The sequence below is a fragment of the Hypomesus transpacificus genome, chromosome 25 (genome assembly GCF_021917145.1).
Source record: "Hypomesus transpacificus isolate Combined female chromosome 25, fHypTra1, whole genome shotgun sequence".
NCBI classification, from domain to species: Eukaryota; Metazoa; Chordata; class Actinopteri; order Osmeriformes; family Osmeridae; genus Hypomesus; species Hypomesus transpacificus.
Genome location: NC_061084.1, coordinates 3167744 through 3189140, shown reverse-complemented (window position 1 = coordinate 3189140; position 21397 = coordinate 3167744). Strand labels below are relative to the sequence as shown.

The following is a 21397-nucleotide window of genomic DNA, read 5'->3' as shown; positions in this document are numbered from 1 at the left end:
CTACTATTTACAATATGTCTTAAAGTTCAGTTTCTATAACTACAATACTTCTTCAGCACATATAGCCATGAATGACGCACAAATATTTTTTATTTAGAAATTGCATACATTTACTTAAAACAAAGGCTCTCAAACATTTGTTTAATTAACCAACTTAATTGTGTGGTGGTAGTAAATAAAACGGAATCCTAACATCAGTATTGACTGCTTGGCTGAGAGTTTGCACTTTACTACCTGTGAGGGGTCCATGTTAGCGATGACCACTGCAGCCTGCAGGGCCAATTGACAGACATCCCCATGGCCGGTGACAATGAGGTGGGCAACGATGAGTGTCAGTGGCTTGGGGACACACTTGCTGACGGACAGATTTGAAATGACTGACAGGAGCCACTCTCTGGCAGCTATCAAATCCCCTGTCACCCTGCGTAACACGCGTGTGACCACCTGTAACTCATTGTGCCATGGGCTGAGGGGTAAGGTCAGCTCAATACTACCCTGAGAAGGGGAGAATGGTATGGGAAACATAGGGGTTGAAAGGGGAAGGAAAAGTGGAAGGAAGCAAATTTAGAAATGTCTGGCCCTATTTGGGGCATGCTACATCTACAGTGTTTCCCACAGAATGTGATTATATTTGTGGCGGTAAGCAGGGGTGGAGCCAGACGTAGTAAAAATTAGGGGCTCAGCCCAAACTTATGTACTAGAATCGGTTAGATGTGAGTGTAGATAGGGACTTCAACAAGTAATGCAAGCGAACGTTGAGCGTCAAATAGTTTTTTGAGCTTTACATAATATAAAAACATTTTTGGACTCGAATTGTTATATTTGCCAAATATATTTAACTATGAATATCTTTATATTAAACTTGAATATATCCGTTTTGGACACATTTGTGCAGAGAATTATGATTCTAAACTTTCGTAAACTCTGGATTGAATCTCTTGCCGGCTTTTCTGAGGGAAAAAGGCACATTGATTCAGAGTGTGCACGGAGAGGGGGCTATTCACAGACAGGTCCGTTGTATACAACTACACTTTAGGGAGAGAGATTGCGAGTGGGGCAAGAAGGGGCTGAGCGAATTCAACTTTTTTTGCATGTTAAACAGTAAAAGCGACAGGGCCGCCACAAATACCGTATTTCTTTGATTAAACGCTGCAGCGTTTATTCCACAATGTAAATTTTTGGTGCAGCGTTTATTTGAGGGCGGCGTTTATTCAAGAAATACGGTAAATCAATGTATGGGAATCACTGATTTAAGATTCTGTGGCCATCTTAGTGGTGGTTGGAATACCTCAGCAGGCATTAGGGTCTCTTGCTGAGTGCTCTGCAGGAGGCTTTGAGCCAGGATTTGCTTTTGTGAGTAAGTGCCGGTGTCTGTCAGGGGCTCCATGAGAGCAGAGCAGGAGACCACCTGTAGGAGGGGCAACAACAGCACGGGAGTACCCCATGGGGTCCGCTCTGACTCAGGGGGGGCCAGAGTGAGGGCTTCAGGAGACACAAAGATGGAGTACAATGACTTGAGGAAACACAAAGAGACAGTAGAATTTGGAGTATGTAAATCATTTGTCTGTGTACGTGTGGGGGGGAAGGAATTACCCAGGCTTAATAGTGCTGTCTGTTGGGATGCTGGTGCCTCCAGAAGGAGAAGGGCCAAACCCACCATCACCTCCTCTACTGGTAACTCCTAAAATGAAGAAAAAGAAACAAAGTGTGAAAGGTAAACGTATAGTGAATCTGTATTTTGTCAGCTGACTACACTACATCACATATTTCTATGGGTCTATGCAGTGTAGAAAATGAAACCCCACTGTAATTGGTCAGATTATTTATTGGGAAAACCTTAAGTGTTTCTACCTTTTCTTATCATTATGTCTAAATCGGTGTCTATGGAAGCCCCTAGAACCGTATGGTGAAAATACATGAAATTTGGCACACATCATTTTCACCAAGTTTCATGTCTTCCATTCAAGCACTCTAGCACCACCAACAGGCCAAGGTTGAAGGTGTGTTCTATGACGTCATACCCAGTTATATAAATGTTCTGCCATATTGAAGTTTAAGGAAACATTTCTTCCAGGTGCGCATACGCACATGTGCGTGCACCAACAGCTGACCAACAATAACAGTTATCGTAAGCTTTCATTAGCCATAAACCTACTAATTTCAGTGTAATTTTGGCCATATTGTTCATAATAATGGTCAAGACAATTATTACAAGTTTCTTCTTTTGACACACAATAACGCTCACCTCACCAGTGGCCAGTTCACACACACTGTCACCAACAAGCAACAACCGTGTCCCATATCAACATTTGCATGAGTTTTTGCGCTCTACAGTGGCCTATGAGCCTATAATAATAATAATTGTCTGGTGAGGCTGTGATTGGAATAGGGGACTGGAGCTTTCCCTGACGGGACAAATCAAAATCACCCATAATTCGGGATGTCCCGGATAATTCGGGACGGTTGGCAGTATTAGGGGACCACTAAGGCCTATATAAAAGCATCCAAAAACAGTATACCAACGGGCCTTTAAATTCAGTGATTCTTTTGTCCGGTGATATCTTGGGATATACTATGGGTGACACATGTTTACTTGCGATACCAGCCAATTTGATGCAGCCGCCATTTTGTATTAATGGAAACCCTTTTTTTCGCTACTCCTACACGAATACCAATTTTCACCAATTGACCTTTCGCATAAGCCACGCCCACCTTAGTTACCATTGTTAGTCCATCAAGCGTTGCTTCTTTGTATAGCGGGTACTACTGTAAACTGCTGTAGGACTCTAAGTAGTTAAGTAGCATCCTGTAACGGTCAGTGTAAGTGATGCTTATTGGAGTAATACCTCCAGATCGAGGGGGGATTGCAATATGCAGTGGATATACATGGCTGCCAACTCTCACGCATTGGCCATGAGACACGCATTTCAACCAGTGCACGCTTTCAAGCCACACCATGTATTTCTCAAGCTAAGGAGTCAACGCCAACCAAGTAGTCTTGCTAACGTTGTAAACAGTAATAGACGAGGCGCAGACACACGGAGTGTAGCAACATAGACGCGAGAACATACAATTTAGTCTCAGGGGGGTTGCTTTGTACGCAGCAACATTTTGGTTGGCCCCACCGAATCTCACTCCAAGGTTTTTATTTAAGTTGGCAGCCCTGATATATATATTCTGAATTTTTTAATCAACAAGGAAGGGGGCATATCAATAAGTAAAGTATAGCAAAGCACATTGTACTACACTACAGTACAGTAGTAGAGGGTCAAGGTTAAACTGCTTTCGAGATTAAAGAAAATCAATTCGGTTGTTATGGCTTCATGTTCAAATTAATCTGTATTAAAGTAGGCTAGGCCAGTGTTTCCCAACCGGGGTGCCGCGGAACCCTGGGGTGCCGTCTGATGAGAACAGGGGTGCCGTGTAAAGTAGCGGACTGGCCATCGGGCCACTTGCCTTATAATAATTTTAATATAACTACAAATAAATTGTCGGCAGAAGATTGAGCGACATTTGGCCGGCCTCCCTTTCCCCAAGGCCGGTTGGTCTATTCCGAATGAACATCTCTCCCTTATCCCGCCCCCTTTGTCTCACACACGACAGTGACACTGAGATCGAAAGCTAGCTAGTAGAGACTATATAACGATCGAAAACCAGGGGCTGAAAAATAAGGAAAAAAATTAAATTTTCACTAAACAACGTTTTACCAATTGAAAAACGGCTATATTTATTTTACATAAAGCTCAAAAACAATTTTGCGCTCAAATAAAGGCAAAAAAAAAAAAAAGGCTCACCCGCCATGCGCGCTCGCATGAACTGTGACACTCCCTAACTTGCATTACATTAAACACAGGCGCTGGTAGCAAAGACGCTCCAGAAGGAACTCTGATGTACTGGACAGAGCAGTAGATTTCATAAAGGCACGCCCACTGAAGAGCCGTCTATTTTAGATTTTATGCGAGGAAATGAGAACCGAACATTAGAGGTTGTTATTACATACCACAACATTTTGAAACTTTGCTAAGGGTGCCATGACTGAAAAAAGGTTGGGAAACACTAGGCTAGGCAATGTGACCGTTCGGATTTTCACGCATGGTAATTACATTTTTACATTTTACATTTTAATCATTTAGCAGACGCTCTTATCCAGAGCGACTTACAGTAAGTACAGGGACATTCCCCCTGAGGCAAGTAGGGTGAAGTGCCTTGCCCAAGGACACAACATCATTTGGCAACTTTCAGATTACTAGCCCGGTTCCCTAACCGCTCAGCCATCTGACTCCCCTATGCGGGAGTTAATTAAAGTTTGGATAAATACGTGGTCTTCACAGTTGAATAATTTAAAACGCCCAAAGTGCTCATAATAATAATAATGTTAATGTTGATTGTGTGAACTAGCTGAGTTTGGCGTTGGGTTAGCACAGCAGCGGAAGTGGTGAGACCTGTCAGGCTTAGTCATGTGACGTTCGACTATTGTTTTTCCGTCACATTTCGCAATTGGCAAGGCATATGAGCCCTGCGCTACCAATTGACACTTCGTAATTCGCGAGACACACCTACAAGTGTTATTGTTTACAAAATCGGCAAAGGGGAGACAGATACGTGAGGGGGGTGAAAGGAGGGGCCACCATTAAACATATTTCAAAGTAAGTACTGTAGCCTAGGCGTCACATATATTTTTTTTATTTTCAGTAACCAGAAAATATTTTGGCTGGCATTTGCTTTTAAGTTATCAAAGCAACAGACAACTATAGCAGGCCTATTTATGGCCAAATTTTGACCAAATAGTCATCTGACAACTGACAACTATACCACTAATGATAGCATATATTTATAGCCTTTATCCTATTAGAAGAAGATGGATTCCAGGTGGAATCTTTTATTTGCCATTTTTGTCACACATGTTTAGTGACAAGGAATCATGATAACCCACAACAGATACAGAAATGTTTTGTTGAGTTTGGTGTGAACAAACTTGACTGGCCTGCACAAAGTCCTGACCTCAACCTTCTCAAGCCTTTTTGGGATGAACTAGAATGGAGATTGCGAGCCAGGCCCTCTCGTCCAACATCCGTGTCTGACCTCAAAACTTCTCATCTGGATGAATGATCAGTGACCTATGCACTTCTGTAAAACTCTCTCTTGGAAGTCGCTTGGAATAAAAGCGTCTGCTAAATGCATAAATGTAAAATGTAAATGTAACTACCATACCAAACATGGGCAAAGAGAACAAGTGCAACACCCTCCCACTACCAATAACTGTAATTCACTCTCCTGAGTCTCATCTGTTTGTCTGCAAACTGCTATAGTATGGGTTTACACGGAAGTAATCAAGTCATTGGGCTTGTTTGGGGAGGGTGTTGTGTTTCAAGTTTCCGTTAATTTGTTACTGACAGTCTTTAGTGTAAGTGACAGGGTGACGCCATTGCCTACATATGTTTCACGTGGTGTCGTTTCAGTTGACGCAGCTTCTAAGTCAGAACTGTTCATGCTACATAGCCTTGTTGTTCATCAATTGCTTTTTAAGCTCTTTTATAGCATCTTTGGTAAGATTTGTTTTGAAATGTTAAAATATCATGCCAGTCAATGTCATGTTAGCGAAGCTCCCTGTGTCCCTGCGTTTTGACCCGGTTGTTATAGTTGCAAAAGTAAACGTTTTTTCTTTAGACAAAACAGATTTTCTCGTGTTTTTAAATGTAGAAAACGTACACAAAGGTAATGTATACTGTATACCGTCCGTAATGTTTTAAAACCGGAATGTTATAATATAAGTGTGTATCTATTAAGGCTGTCAAAGTTAACGTCTTAATAACGCGTTAATAACGCGTTAACGCAATCTCACTTTAACGCGCGAAAAGACAATAGTGCCGTTAACGCAGGTTCCTTTTTGACCTTGGGAATCACCTGTCGTCACATGACTTAGACTGCCGACGGTAGCTGAATGATCGAGAAAGGGCTTTTAGATGGGAAGTTCCATTTCGAAAAGTTGAGAAACGGCTTGGTTGACAAAACTAAAGCTGTGTGTAGTGATTGTCAGCCTGAGTTTAGTTATCACCGAAGTACTTCCAGCCTAAACTATCACATCATGCAAGCAAAGCACACAGCTAGCAGCAGCAGCAGTGTTAGCCTTAGCAGCGTTCACTCCGGTAATATATGGCAGACAACACTCGCAAAAGAAGCGAGCAGCTGACTGGGTTCAACAAAATAGAAACTGTATTATTCAATATTAAGGTCAATCTGTGGTTGCTCAGTATCTGAAGTGTATTTGAGTGAGATTTGAATATTATGGAGCAGGACATCGTAGTAGATTATGAGACAATATGTCTTAAATGTATTTTATATTCCAGGTGGATGTTTATTATACAGCAGTATAGTTTTTGAGTGAATAAAACATCCTCGCAATTGAAATTGTGTTCCATCTGAACTTGTTTTATGGACATTATCGTCCAGTTAGGCCTATTTGAAATTAAGTACACCTTTTTAATGTTATTTAAAAATAAATATATATATTTATTGGGGTAAGATTTTAACAGATGAAATAGAATGAATAATTTTGCGATTAATTGCGATTAATCATATTAAATAATGTGATTAATTGCGCTTAAATATTTTAAATCACTTGACAGCCCTAGTATCTACATATTAAAGTCCAATGTTGTGACATTACGTTTTTAATTTGTATTATATCGAATTATCGAATTATATCAAATCCGGACCAAACTGTTTAATTGAATTAAATATTTGGTGAAGAAGTGGTTTTAGTCCACCCCAGTAACGGAAAGAGTAAGTTTAATTGAGTTTAGGCGATTGAGTTTATGACTGGTGTCAACGCAGCAAAGCCTAACCAGAATTCACTGCTTCAAGTCAGCCGGTTGCATGAAGTTGAACACACCTATTGTAGCGTCAGCACTAGGGATGTCACGAGAACCGATACTTACGGTACCTTCCGATGCTAAAATAACCAAACACCGACGATGCCCATTTTTTTGAAGCACCATAAGTACCGTGAGCGCCGATGCCAGATGTTAGCATCGGTGCTGCGCCTTCAGGAGTGTTCCAGTCCACGTTTACATTAAGAAAAACAAGATAACAACTGCTGCTTTAGCGATCGCCCCGCTTCGACTTGTTGACAAGAAAGGCAAAAAAAGTAGTTTGCGTTTGAGGCAGATGACCGTGGCGTTATAATTAATCCGCAGAAGCCATTATGCAAAAAATGCTACCGCAGTCTTCAGACCAAGGGGGAATACCTCCAATTTAGCTAAGCACCTGAAAGATCGTCATCTGGATTTGTTTAAAGAATTCAAGGCAAGTTCTGATTCAGTTCCAGAAGAGGCGCAGCACCGATGCTAACATCGGGCATCATACAAAATAAATCAATGTTCGTTGAAGTCGCGGCGAAATTCTGAATACATCCAAAGAATGCTCTTTTTCTGTTTGTTTAATCTGTCATACTAAAATACACGTTACATGATGTTTGAGATGGTGGGCACGTGTGTTACAATGGCTTATGTACATAGTTTAGGTTAGCTGTAGTTTTAACGTTAGCCCATAGCTTAGAAGGTAAACTCATGTCATGTTCATCTTGTTAGCTGAAGGGCTTAATTGCACTTTATTATGTTGTGCTATGCTCTATTGCACATGTTTTGTATGTCTTTGTAGGACATTTTGCTATTTTTCAAATATTTTAAAGAAGTTCATGGTTCAAGTAGCCTACATGGAATCTTAGACAATCCTCTTTTTTTTTTACCATGGTATCGAAATTGGCATCGAGAATCGTGTTATTTTAATGGTATTGGCACCGACTACTGAATTTTTGGTATCGTGACACCCCTAGTCAGCACCTTTGGGTACCCAGTATGCAGTGCGGCATGCCAAAAAACGGAAAGAGATTTGGAAAATAGAGTCCCATAAATATTACATTTATGGGACTCTCTGGATGATCTGTTCGCCATTGTTGCAGGTAGCGCAGTATCAACATACCCCTAGGTTTCAATTAAGCTACTGAGCTTACTTGGTTTTAAGGGGTGTATACCCCTTCGTCTTAACCCTACCCCTCGATCAAAAAGAGTATTGGGACACCACTTAATATCAAGGGAACGCGCAAAACTAAGGGCTAGGGGTAGGGGTAAGACAGAGTATTGGGATTCGGCCTAAAGCATCCCAACGGGTACTCGTCTCTCTACAAATAAATCGGTATGGTCATGGAAGATGCGTTCCCTCCTCAGGGCACGATCTGCAAAATGTTGCAGCAGCAATAAATACGCCATTGTGTGGTGTAGTCCTAGTGTGTGAAATAGGTCTATAGGCCTATAAATACTGTGATAAGTCACTTGTTATTGGATGGCAAGGTTTCCCGTTAATCAGGCCCAATAGGCCTCATTCTCGAACATCTTCTTAAGTTTCTTCTGAATTGTTTCTTACGGGCTTTGGAAAAACAACGTAAGAAAAAGACATCCGCCAAATTCATGAACGCTTGAAAATGTGTTCCTACGCAGCAGAAGTTTTCTGAGCTGTGCTCCCCGGGAAGAGTTTTCTTTAGTTGAAAGCGCGTCCTCGTGCTCCTGAATTTGCATACATACACGCCCCGACAGCTCCTTATAAAGGCACGCAACAGCAGTGACGTGTGCAGTCAGAATCGACACAATTCGGAAAGCAACAGGAACACAAGTTATGTCCAAGCGAAAAGCAACCGGTGCACAGGTGCATCGTTGCAACATCATACTAGTAAGATGACCAGTGGAATTGTTCTCCACTGGATCTAACAGTGTACACTAAGCAAGGTTAATTATTATAATTATTTAAATCCGAGGATGTCTGTCATGGCAAGCCGTTTTATTATTTAACCAATGAATTGTTGATATCCAAAATTCGAATTGATGATATCCAGAATTGAATTCTTGATATCCAAAATTCAAATTCTTGATATCCAAAATGCAATTCTTGATATTCAGAATTCGAATTTTGGATATCAAGAATTCATTGGCTAAATTATAAAACGGCTTGCCATAGTCTGTAGAGTTGATGTGAACGCAATCACCAACAATTTCTCATAACTTCATTAACACTTCAAACACGGAGAGTTTTCTTAAATGCGATTCCTTTGATCCTTGTGGTTTTTTAAGGAATCGCATCTGAGACAACTCTGGCCGATTTACGACTGCTGTTTCAAGTTTGGAAAGTCTTCTGAAGTTCAAAACAAATCCCAAATGAGAAAACTTTCATGAATGCCAAATGTTTTCCTAAATCCAATTCAGGAGAATTTCCTTCTTAAATTCTTCTCAACTGCGTTCGAGAATGAGGCCCAATGTTCTTACAAATCTCCTCTGTCAGTTGCCGTGTCGTATTTCTGCAAATGCAATACAAAAAATACAAGACTATTTTACAGCATTACAGAAAATACAAGACTATTTTACAGACTATTTTACAGCAAAAATATAAATGTTCATGTAAACTAGTGCTGTCAGTTAGACGCGTTATTACCGGCGTTAATGCAAACCCATTTGAACGGCGTAAATTTGGCGAGAGCGAGACTTCGAAATGGATGCCAATAAGATTCTGAATGGAAAGTTTACTTTAAAAAAGTTACCAAATGATTCCATTGACAAGACCAAAATGATCTGTGTGTTTTGTCGTTGTGAACTGAGCTATCATCGCAGCACGTCCAGTCTGAAACATCACTTGATGGCCAAGCACACAGCTGATGCGAATTCTCCGCCCATTCGTCAAAGCCAGGCGATTGCAATGTTGCACTAAGCAAGCCGATCCACTTTTCCATGTTGATAAGAGCATTAAAATGAGGGAAAAAAAATTAAGGGACATTCAGAATTGCGATTAATTGCGAGTTAACTATGACATTAATGCGATTAAATATTGTAATCGTTTGACAGCACGAATGTAAACATAGCAAACACCCCTTAGGCAGAACTGTACACAAAAGCACTGTATGGTGAATTAGGCCAACAATTATGACAACTGGCTCAACCATTGTGAATGTAATGATTATGAAATTAATGTCTAGATGTTTGTATTGATATAATACATATAATATAATACATTTTCATAAACATAACATTAGCAATTTATAACGTAGGAAACAGAAGACAAATGAAGGCTACTTAATAATTTGCATAATGTACCAGAGCATTGGCAATTTGTTTAGAATAATGAGAAATTGCTTTTATGATGTGCATAAGTGACTAGAATAGATGATGTGGCGGTTGGACAAGTACTTCAGAGACGACAGAAAACTTCAACTGTGATCTGAGAAATGTATGTACTAAAACCACTGAGAAGAACTGTCCTCACCAGATGCATCACGGGCACTGCACTATCTATCTATGATGCTAGAAATCTGAGAGTGTCACCAACATCATCGTGGGCACTGTGCACTATCTATATAGTTTACGTAAACTGTACGTGTGTTTCACTGACATCTTAATCACTGACTGCACCACAGGCACTGTGCACTAGTATTGTCAATTTGGGATTACATTTTTCACATTTTTATGGAAATAATATTTTGGTTTTTATCTCATTCATCGATTAATTGAAGAATGACAGATACATGGATTACTAACATAGTTGGTAATCTTAATCTAAATCTCATATCTAAATCCTGGCGTCCAAAACTAATTTTGACCCCGCTCAATGCTGCTTGCCACTTTAATGTTTTTTATTTATATGTTTATATGTTTTGTTTATATGTTGCAGATCATTTAAGCCATGTTTAGATAAAACCACTGTTGAGGTTCTTACCACTGAGTAAATTGGTAGGAGCCGCTGTAATAATCGGAGCAAGGGATGACATTCCCCTATGAGCTTCAGGCTTAGCCTGCAGGCAGAGAGCAGCTGCAGAATCAAACAAGCCCTCATGGATCTCCAACAGTCCCTGGAGGCTCTACCCAAGGTCGGGAGCAAAGCCTCCACAAAACTCTGTATCTCCAAGACTGCCTCGACAGTATCCACCTGTTAAAACAAACAGATTTCATTCTCCATATCACAAGCAAAACCAAGTGAGTTTAATACCACGTTCACTGTAATTTAGAAAGGATAGCTCAAGAGGGTGGACAACTTAATGGTTTCAGGAATATACCCTAAATAAACACAATTAGAGTATATAGTCAATTTCAAATTGCATTCAAGAACTAGAAGGGTACAATTTCTGAGGAAATTGCGAAGTGTCCTTGTGGCTTCCCCAGATGGGGTAGTTTGTACCCCATCTGAACTACATCACCTCCAAACCTATTGTTTAAACATACAGTGCCCTCCAAAAGTATTGGAACAGTGAGGCGAATTCCTTTATTTTTGCTGTAGACTGAAAACATTTGGGCTTGACATCAAATAATGAACGTGAGACCAGAGATCAACGTTTCAGCTTTTATTTCCAGGTATTTACATCAGGATCTGATGCACAACTAAGAAAATATCACATTTTGTTTGAATCCACCCATTTGTCATGTGATCAAAAGTATTGGAACAGATATACTTAAAACATATTTAAGTGAATAAGACTTAATATTTAGTTGCAAATCCTTTGCTTTCAATAACTGCAGCAAGTCTGTGACCCATTGACGTCACCAAACTTTTGCATTCTTCCTTTTTGATGCTTTCCCAGGCTTTCACTGCAGCCTCTTTCAGTTGTTGTTTGTTTTGTGGGGTTCCTCCCTTCAGTCTCCTCTTAAGCAGGTAAAATGCATGCTCTATAGGGTTTAAGTCTGGAGATTGACTTGGCCAGTCTAATACCTTCCATTTCTTGCCCCTGATGAACTCCTTTGTTGTTTTGGCAGTGTGTTTTGGGTCGTTATCTTGCTGCATGATGAAGGCTCTGCCAATCAGTTTGGTTGCATCTTTCCTTAAATTGGCAGACAAAATGTTTCTGTAGACTTCCGAGTTCATTTTGCTGCTGCCATCATGTGTTACATCCTCAATGAAGATTAATGAGCCCGTCCTAGAAGAAGCCATGCAAGCCCAAGCCATGACATTACCTCCACCGTGTTTCACAGATGAGCTTGTGTGTTTGGGATCATGAGCAGTTCCTTTCTTTCTCCAAACTTTAGCCTTTCCATCACTTTGGTAAAAGTTAATCTTTGTCTCATCAGTCCATAAAACTTTGTCCCAGAATTTTTGAGGTTCATCTCTGTACTTTTTGGCAAATTCCAGCCTGGCCTTCCTATTCTTCTTGCTAATGAGTGGTTTGCATCTTCTGGTGTAGCCCTTGTACTTTTGTTCATGAAGTCTTCTGCGAACAGTAGATAGTGATACCTTCACTCCTGCCATCTGGAGGTTGTTGCTGATCTCACTAACAGTTGTTTTAGGGTCTTTCTTTACAGCTCTCACAATGTTTCTGTCATCAACTGCTGATGTTTTCCTTGGTCTACCTGTTCGACGTCTGTTACTTAGTACACCAGTAGTTTTCTTCTTCTTCAGGACATTCCAAATGGTTGTACTGGCTATGGCCAATGTTTCTGCAATGGCTCTGATTGATTTTCCATCTTCTCTAAGACTCACAATTGCTTGTTTTTCACCCAAAGACAGCGCTCCGGTTTTCATGTTGTTTTCACCTCTGAATACAGTCTGCATAGACAAAACCTATCTTACCCAATCTGAACCTGAGTGTAGACATTCAGTGGTATTTATTGATTGAATAATGTATGTAATAGGACACACCTGGGCAACAAAACACACCTGTCAGTCGTATGTTCCAATACTTTTGCTCACGTGACAAATGGGTGGGTTCGAACAAAAAGGTGATATTTTCTAATTTGTGCATCAGATCCTGATGTAAATACCTGGAAATAAAAGCTGAAACGTTGATCTCTGGTTTCACATTCATCGTTTGATGTCAAGCCCAAATGTTTTCAGTCTACAGCAAAAATAAAGGAATTGGCCTCACTGTTCCAATACTTTTGGAGGGCACTGTATATATTAAACATACAAATATTTGGAAAGACAAGTTTTAATTGGTGTACTTGATTTTTAAGTCCCTATTACAGCTTAAGTCGTTTTTTTTTTATATCTGTATTTTACCATTTATATTTCTGTTGACTTTCACTTTTACTTCACAACATTTTGTAAAGAAAACTGATACTTTGACTCCGATACCCTTTTCCCTGAAACCTTCGTTAATCGCTACAAAATCAAATCTATGTTTAGAAAAAAAAAGAATCATGAGACCACTGTCGGGGACTGTGGTGGAACACAGACTGCAAGCAAGCAGGTTTGGCGAATCATTGGTCCTAGCTTGCAAGTTGAATCATTGGTTAATCACGTTAGTGCGCAATTGCAAACAAGTGCTCTCACAGACGCGGTTTGTTGATTCCCAGTAATGCCCAGGATGCTATGCTAGCGAACGACTACATGAGTAGAATTCCACTCTACGATGACTGATTTCATTATGGAAGCAGAAATAGAAGAACCTGCTACTCCCGCAACAAACGACGGTGGTGACGAAGACCAATACCTGTGGCCATATTTGCGAGAAAGGTTTTCTTCTGTTGGAGTGAAAGATTCTTCGTACCGATGAAGTGCCCCTAATGCTTACCCAAAGCTACTGAAATATCAGCATTCAAAAACTCCCCATCCAACCTCAGGAAACACATTGAGGTAAATTAAGATTAATTCCATAAGCTGCAACGTTAATGTTTATTTATCATAATTAGCATAAACATAAATATTTTCAACACAACTCCTTGTCCTTGGTCATGGTGGCCACAACACTTAAAAGACTAAACTTCATAATTCTCAAAATTCTGACCTTTAACTTTTTTGTTAACAGCATTTACATATACTTTTAATACTTAAGTACATTAAATATCAGAAAATAACTTTTGATACTTAAGTACAGCAAATATCAAATACTTTAACTCAAGTAGTATTCTAATAGGTGACTTTCACTTTTACTGGAGTCATTTTCCAGTAAAATATCTTTACTTTTACTCAAGTATAGCTTTTGGTTTCTTTATACACCACTGCAGCTTACTACGGCTTTCTACAAGATTTGTAGGAATTTGTGCCCATTCAGCCACAAGAACATTTGGAAGTTTTGGCATTGCTGTTGGGTGATTAGACCTGGCTAGCGGATGGTTAGAATCTGTCCCAAATGTGTTTGATGGTGTTTAGGTCAGGGGTGTGTGCAGGCCAATCAAGTTTCTCCACACCAAACTTAACTAAATATGATAGGATGAAAACATCCTGGTTGGTGATGGCAATCATGTGGTGAATGTAGATCCAGCATAAAAGAAAGCTTACGGCAGGGTTTTTTCTGGTAAAATATTTGGCTAGGTAGTAACTCTGCTGTGGAGCCGAAAACACGATTTTTTTGTGCCTTCTTTCATATATTTTATCGTACACCATAGCAACCCTGTTGCAACGCTGTTAGGTGAATATAAGGGAAACACTGGTATGTTATGGTGGGCAACGGATTGGGTAAGTTATTTACCACGTGAAAAATCCCTTACAACAAATTACTATTGGAATGAAACAGAGATTGAAATGTCTAGTAATACGGTTTATTAACAACATATTTATTATTATTGTACAAATGGAAACTCAAGTAGCCTGCTGCAAGGTTTTCTTCTGGTTTTCTTCTTTCTCCCCTTGGATAAATGCCACGCTGGTCAGAATAGAGAAAAAAATGTCGGAAAACTGAGCAGAGATAGCGAAAAACGAATCTCCAGGTTCACTGTGGTATCTATGAATAGAGACTTCTCAATTAGAATTTGGAACTTAGAAATGCAAGGCATTCCTTCTTCTCTGAATTATAACCAAAAAAATAAAAATACACACGCCTTGTTTGTTACCGTCGACTAACAAACCCTCCAGTGTCAGAAACTGCTACGCTCCAATCCTGGCATGCAATCGATTTGCCTCCTTTTTTACTGACAAATTCTGAAAATTAAACAAGCAGTCGGTGCTTGAAGGACCATCAATACTTTGTGTCTGTAGCTAATTACAGATCAGAGCTGATGAGGAGGACATGTGATGTTCCCCAAGGTTGAATACTGGGGCCTCTTCTGTTCAACATGTACATGCTTCCACTGGCTCAGATTATTAAAAAGTGTTTTATCTTAATTATGCAGATGACACACAAATCTACATAACTTTATCACCTGGGGACTATAACCCCATACAAGGGCTAGGTAAATGCATTGAAGAAATCAACGCCTGAATTTTCTTCAATTAAATAAAGATAAAACAAAAGTAATTGTTTTTGGTCCAAAGGACGAACAATTGAAAGTCAGCGCTCAGCTTCAATGGCTGATGTTAAAAATAACAAACCAAGCCAGAAATCTAGGCGTAGTTATGGACACAGACCTCAACCTGAGCTAGCCTGGTCCTAACCAGACCCTCGTACATTTCATTTGTACAGAGGGTCTGGGATGTCTCGATTGACAAACGTTAACTTCCTTGAAGGCGGGTCCTCTGTTGAAGTTTAAAACTATTGGATCCACCAAGAGCCACTCTGATTTGACATAGCCAATCGCAAGCGTTCGCCTTAGCCAACTCCTTCACCACTACTGTAACGGAGCTAGCTGCCGTAGCTGGAAAATCAAACTTTTCCCGAACACCGTGGGAAGGAGGGCCGCAAGATCATGGCCACCAACAAAACTCAGCAAGGAATGTTCTTGCTCCGGCTTTAACCTATATTCGGCAGCGTTGCCATAACCGCAGAATAGTTTCGCTCGCATCTTTCTCCGCCGCCATTACTGCCACTCCCTCTGTTCGCTGATTGGACCTACAAAAAATTTGTTTCTGGAAACCGACTTCAGAACCGACATCCCAGACCTAGTACAGAAGCAAAATCCAAATTGAGCGGAAGTACGTAGGAGGGCAGAGCCAGGCTAAACCTGAGCAGCCATATCAAGACAATTATTAAATCAGCCTACTATCACCTGAAGACTGTATCAAGGGTTAGAAGACTTATGTCTCAACAGGATTTGGAGGAACTCTTTGGAGTCCATGCATTTATCTTCAGTAGACTCGACTACTGTAACGTTGTGCGCACAGTCAATCAGAAAGCTGCAGCTTTGGATTTGGAGAAACTTGCCCATGCATTTATCTTCAGTAGACTTGATTACTGTTCACAGGTCTTTATAAAAAGTCAATCAGAAAGCTGCAGCTGATTCAGAACGCTGCAGGTATTCACTAAGACCAAGAAAGTGGATCACATCACTCCAATTCTGAGGTCTTTGCAGTGGCTTGCTGTCCAACAAAGAATTGACTTTAAAATCCTGCTGCTGGTTTATAAACCACTGAATGGTTTAAATACATGTGTGATCTGCTGCTACCTTATGAACCATCCCAACCCCTCAAGTCATCTGGGACTGGTCTACTTTGTGTTCCAAGAGTCAGAACTAAACATGGAGAAGCAGCATTTAGTTTCTGTGCTCCACATATCTGGAACAAGGTCCCTGAAAGCTGCAGGTCTGCTTAGACCCTCAGCTCCTTTAAATCCAGACTGAAGACTTTAATGTTTGCTGTTGCCTTTAATTGAACCAGATTCAAGGATATCAATCAATTTCTGGATCTTAAACTGCACTGCAACTTTTATTTTATGTATCGCCTTGTTGCAAAGTAAGTGGGTTTAAATCAATGACTGTAAAAAGAATGGACATAGTAACAGCCCTCAAAAGTAAAGGCAAAACATCTCGGTCACCCCCTAGTGGCTGGCTGCAGTATATGTCATAAGTCCCACCCCCTCCATGTTAGCGGAAGCATGAGCCAAACTAAAAAGTGAAAGTGCACATTTAAAAAATAAACTATTATTTGTGTAATTTTAGGTCATTATTATCACGCTGATGTCTGTTAAAATGCTAATTTTTCTGATCAGTTTGTCTTAAATTAGTTATTTGACGATTGAAAAAGGGGTTAGTGTGTGCTTGCGATTGGGTCGGGCGAGTGTTGATCGGGACCTTGATACCGCGGCTCCACCAGCCGATCACTACTGCGCAGACAAAATGACTTTAACTGCGCAAGATGGCAGTACCCATATCCAGGATATTCTGGTTTCATTTTCGTACAGTGGAGGAAGCGGAGATGTTGCGTCTTGGTTTAAAGGGGTCATTTACTGATTTTATAGGCTATTTCACACTGTTCCTTAAGGTCTCCGAATAGGGTATGTAACATTGGTTGGGCTTAAAATGGCCCGGGTGCTGTTCTATGTGCCCTAATGCACCCTGTGAAATAGCTCTGCAATAAACGAGAGATTTTCTCTCTTTTATGGTATGCTCATGAATATATAGATGAGCTTCGCTCTGATTGGTTGGTTTACAACGAGTGAAGCAACGGAGCAAAGACGAAACACAGCCAACAGCGATCACTGAAACATCGAAGGTGGAAACTTGAAATAAAAACATGCAAATAAATCTATTGTGTCTACACAACACTGGTTTCAACAGATTGACTATATATCATTTGAAATGATAACGTTAGTTGTTTCCACTTCTGTTGTCGAAGCAAACTGGATTGATTTAGGTGGGTATAACTTACAGTTGAGCAACCAAACTATCGTGATTCAACTCAGCTTCACTTAGATATCTTGCTAACTAATAACAAATTACCTGACAAAGATCTGGACAAACATGCATCGTGAATTGTAGATTTTCATGACAGCACAGGTTATTTATTCGAATGAAACACAGTCAGGAACATTAAATAACGTTGGCCGTTTATTTATTGGCCCCATTGCCAATAAATAAACCCCCCCCCCACATTCTACCTATGCTAGATACAGGATACGTTAGCATTGCTAATAACCGTTAGCGACAACATCATATTACAGCTTGCGGTTGTGATGAACATAAGGTTGGAACAGCACCTCTTTTCAGCAACAGCTTCATAGCATATCCTGCTTTACATTGTCCCAGGTTTTCAAAACTGTCCTCTTTGAAATGGTTTAAGCAAATGTGTAATTGAGGGTCGAACTGCACACGCATCTTCTCATAGACAAACATCCCGTCGAGTGTTTGGTTCTTTAGGAAGACTCTGAAAAGTGTCACAATTCCCTGTACAGCCTGGAACACTGCATTTACCACTGTAGTCCATTTTCAATATCCTTGAAAAACGTTCTTCTTTGTAATTCCGTGGAAGTACACAGAGCAGCATGCAGCTAATTTTGGGGCGTGACAAAGGTACAGACCAGAGCCAAAACAGGTGGTCGTTTTACAGCTGCAGTTTCAAATTGTGAGATTTAGAAAGGAAAGATATGTCAATGGACTTTGAGGGTCACTGTATGTCCATTTTATCCAGCGAACTGTCGTTATTCAACTTTGACAAGGTTAACTCGGTTTTGCAGTCAATGACTCCTTTAAACCAACTTGTATTCACAAATTCACTCTATAAAGTAGAAATGCCTGTGACTGACTCAGATGAATTCTTTGTTTGACTGTGACGGTTCGGTACGAATACATGCACCATTACACCCCTAATATATACTATATATAGGATCAGTAACAGACTGTGAGAAATATATGATCAGTGACAGACTGGGAAAAAAAAGCCAAAACGTTCCCAACGTTCTGCGGTGAACAATTTTCTCATATATGACCGTTGCTATGCATATTTGACCGCTGTCAAGGGAAGTGGCCTTTTTGCCTCGGATTCACATATTTTGTACCACTCCGCAAGTAGTCCGGTAACTTTTCAACCCCAGCGTACTCTGTTGCTTAGCGACGTCAGCTGATTTGAAGCCTAAAGAATGTTCAAAGTCTATAAAGTTCAACGTCTTTGGCAAACTATTTCTCTGCTGATCAACAATCAACTGTGTTAAGTTATTTTTGTTGGCAAGTAGCCGTGTAATAAGCGGGATAATGTATAGAATGCTGGTCATTATTGGGAAAATAAGCCCCTTCAGGGCGAAACAAAACTCCTTCGCTTCGCGTCGGGCGTTCGATACATTATCTACGGTGGCCGACATGTGCAAACGCGCTGCAAACTAAGAAAACACATGCATAAACAAAACACAAGCATATTAAGAAAACATCTTCATTAATTTGACAACACATCTGCATCATTCAGCAAACCCGCTGCAAATACACACAACACAACCAAATACATAAACACGCTGCAAATACACGTTGCAAAAACGCAAGCACGCAAACTAAAAACTCTGCATCCAGTTTTCACAACGGAAGTTTTCCAGGCCTCTAGGGGGAGAGCCAAGTGGAACATCTTGATTTTCGGCCCCATGGAGCGAGAGAGAAAGAGAAGGCATATGAAAAGTTTTAACCAACATCGAAGTAAGTCTTTTGAAAAACTGTCAAAGAGGAGGGGCACATGTAAAATGAATACTAATCTTTTTATGTTGCCTCTTTACTTCGATTTTGGTCCAATTCAAAACAACCTTCTCATCTGCCCTCTCTGGTTCTAAAATCACGCTCTTTTACTTAGCGCTCCCACTGGCCTGGAGCACTTCCGTTGTGTTATCTGGATGCAGCGTTTTTCTGTTTGCATTTGTTTTCGGGGTTTGCGTGTTTTCCTTTTTGCAGCACGTTTCTATATTTGAAGCGTGTTTATGTATTTGGTTGTGTTGTGTGTATTTGCAGCGCATTTTTATATTTGCAGCGCGTTTGCTGAATGCTGCGCATGTGTGGTCAAATACATGTTTTTCTTAATTAGCTTGTGTATTGTCAATTTGCTTGTACTTTGTCTATTTGTAGCGTGTTTGAACATGTCGGCCACCGTAATTATCCCTTACAAAATAAACGTTCTCATTTCCGATGCTTTCAAACAATCAGTGAAGTGTGGATAGCAACAGCAGCTAGCTTGCCTCTAGAAAACAGTTTTTGAATTAGCCATGTCCCCCCTAAAATAATATCGAACTTATTTACGATTTTGGGGGCTTGTTTTCACTTAGCAGACGGTACTATTTGAATCGCAATTCCATCTGAAATACTGCCGTGACAACGTTGTTACAGTAGGTTGTTTCAAGGGGGTTTCTTGTTTCAAAGGGTGTTCTTAATAAATTATGCAATATGAGTAGGCTAAATGCTTGAAAATATCACTATATGGGAAAACTGACCCACCTGCAACCGACGCAAGCAAGCACACCCTACAATTTCCCCACAATTTTTCCCTACAATTTACCCTCTCTAGTTGGGTGTGCTTTGCCTTCGTCAAGGGCACAACCATTGTTATCTCACATAGATATTATTATTAATTATTTATTTTCCCACTCCTAAAACTTTGTCAATATTTGGACTATATAGGCAACCTAGGTGTAAACATTTTCGTCTTGGTAGCGATTGAGTTGCTTGTATTGGGATTTACGTTCCGTTGCACGGTTTAGTAGAAATTAGGTTTTTGTGGCGAAAAGTGAAGCTGATGGTGGCTAACTTGCTAGCCACAGTCACTGACGCCACTAACGTCACGAAACCTCGCGTGACTATCTCTAGCAGAACATTAGTTAAGCAGCTCGTGAACTTCTGGGAGATGGCTAGGTTAACTTCTTTACAGCAAGGCAGCTGCAGAAACGCCACAAGCTAAGAGGCCTGGGTGATAACTATTAGCTCATTTTACTTTGTGATATGACACACAATTGTGATGTGTAATGTACAATATAAGGTCATATTATTAAGGAAGTACATCTACTTTCGGAAACAGTAGTCTACAATTTTACTGAAGCATTAGCATCATGACATTAGCCATGACATTAGCCTCTCGCATTTTTTAGGTCTTGAAAAGAGGACATGTCCGGGTAAAAGAGGACGTCTGGTCACCCTATTAAAATAAGCTTCAAAGGGGGTTCTTTATTAATGAATGAATGCAATATGATTAGCCTAAATGCCTGAAAATATCACAAGAAGGGAAAAACTTACAATGACATTTAAGTCATAGAGATTAGGTACATTTTTACACCGGTCTGCCAAATGTTTTCGTTTTGATTCAACTATGAGGTTGCTGATCACCTTTCCCTCTTGCAGGGGAAAAGAGAACACAACTATTTCATTCCACTCTTCACTCTTAGTATTTTGAGTTGCAGGGGCGACTCTAGGTTCCCACTTTTGGGGGGGCTAAGCCCCTAGATAAAATCAATAATTTTTCCTGTGAACCAGCAAAACTAGGGTCCCCAGAATATTTTTTTTTAAATATACTTTTAAATAGTGTCCTCTAGTGGGTTTTAGGAAGAGAAATGAACACATTTAGATTTAAAATATGAAAGAAAGAAAAAATTAAAGAGTTTTTTTATTTTTTATATAAAACATTTGGGGGGGCTAATGAAAGTTTTGGGGGGCTAGATACATGGGCTAGATACGCCCATGTTGAGTTGTAAATGAGCAGAAAAAAATATGCTTTTAAATCTATGTAATCTTTATAAATAATAAGTAGGCTATGCAATTTTAGATAAAATATACAGAAATATCAGTTGTAAAATGAAATTTAAATACGGACCCTTGCAACC

General features: G+C 40.1%; 1 protein-coding gene across 4 annotated transcripts in view; it reads right to left on the bottom strand.

Annotated features, from left to right (window-relative positions):
• The window catches only part of focad (focadhesin), a 169904-nt gene that overhangs the window by 111722 nt on the left and 36785 nt on the right, over positions 1 to 21397 (bottom strand). For 3 of the 4 annotated variants that reach the window (XM_047049347.1, XM_047049350.1, XM_047049348.1), the window contains exons 8-11: positions 10756 to 10965; positions 1594 to 1681; positions 1289 to 1482; positions 235 to 495 (exon numbers count right to left, since the gene is read on the bottom strand). In XM_047049347.1, the coding sequence (XP_046905303.1) occupies positions 235 to 495; positions 1289 to 1482; positions 1594 to 1681; positions 10756 to 10965 (753 nt within the window). The remainder of the gene's footprint in view (positions 1 to 234; positions 496 to 1288; positions 1483 to 1593; positions 1682 to 10755; positions 10966 to 21397) is intronic. The other variant, XM_047049349.1, reaches the window with a different exon arrangement.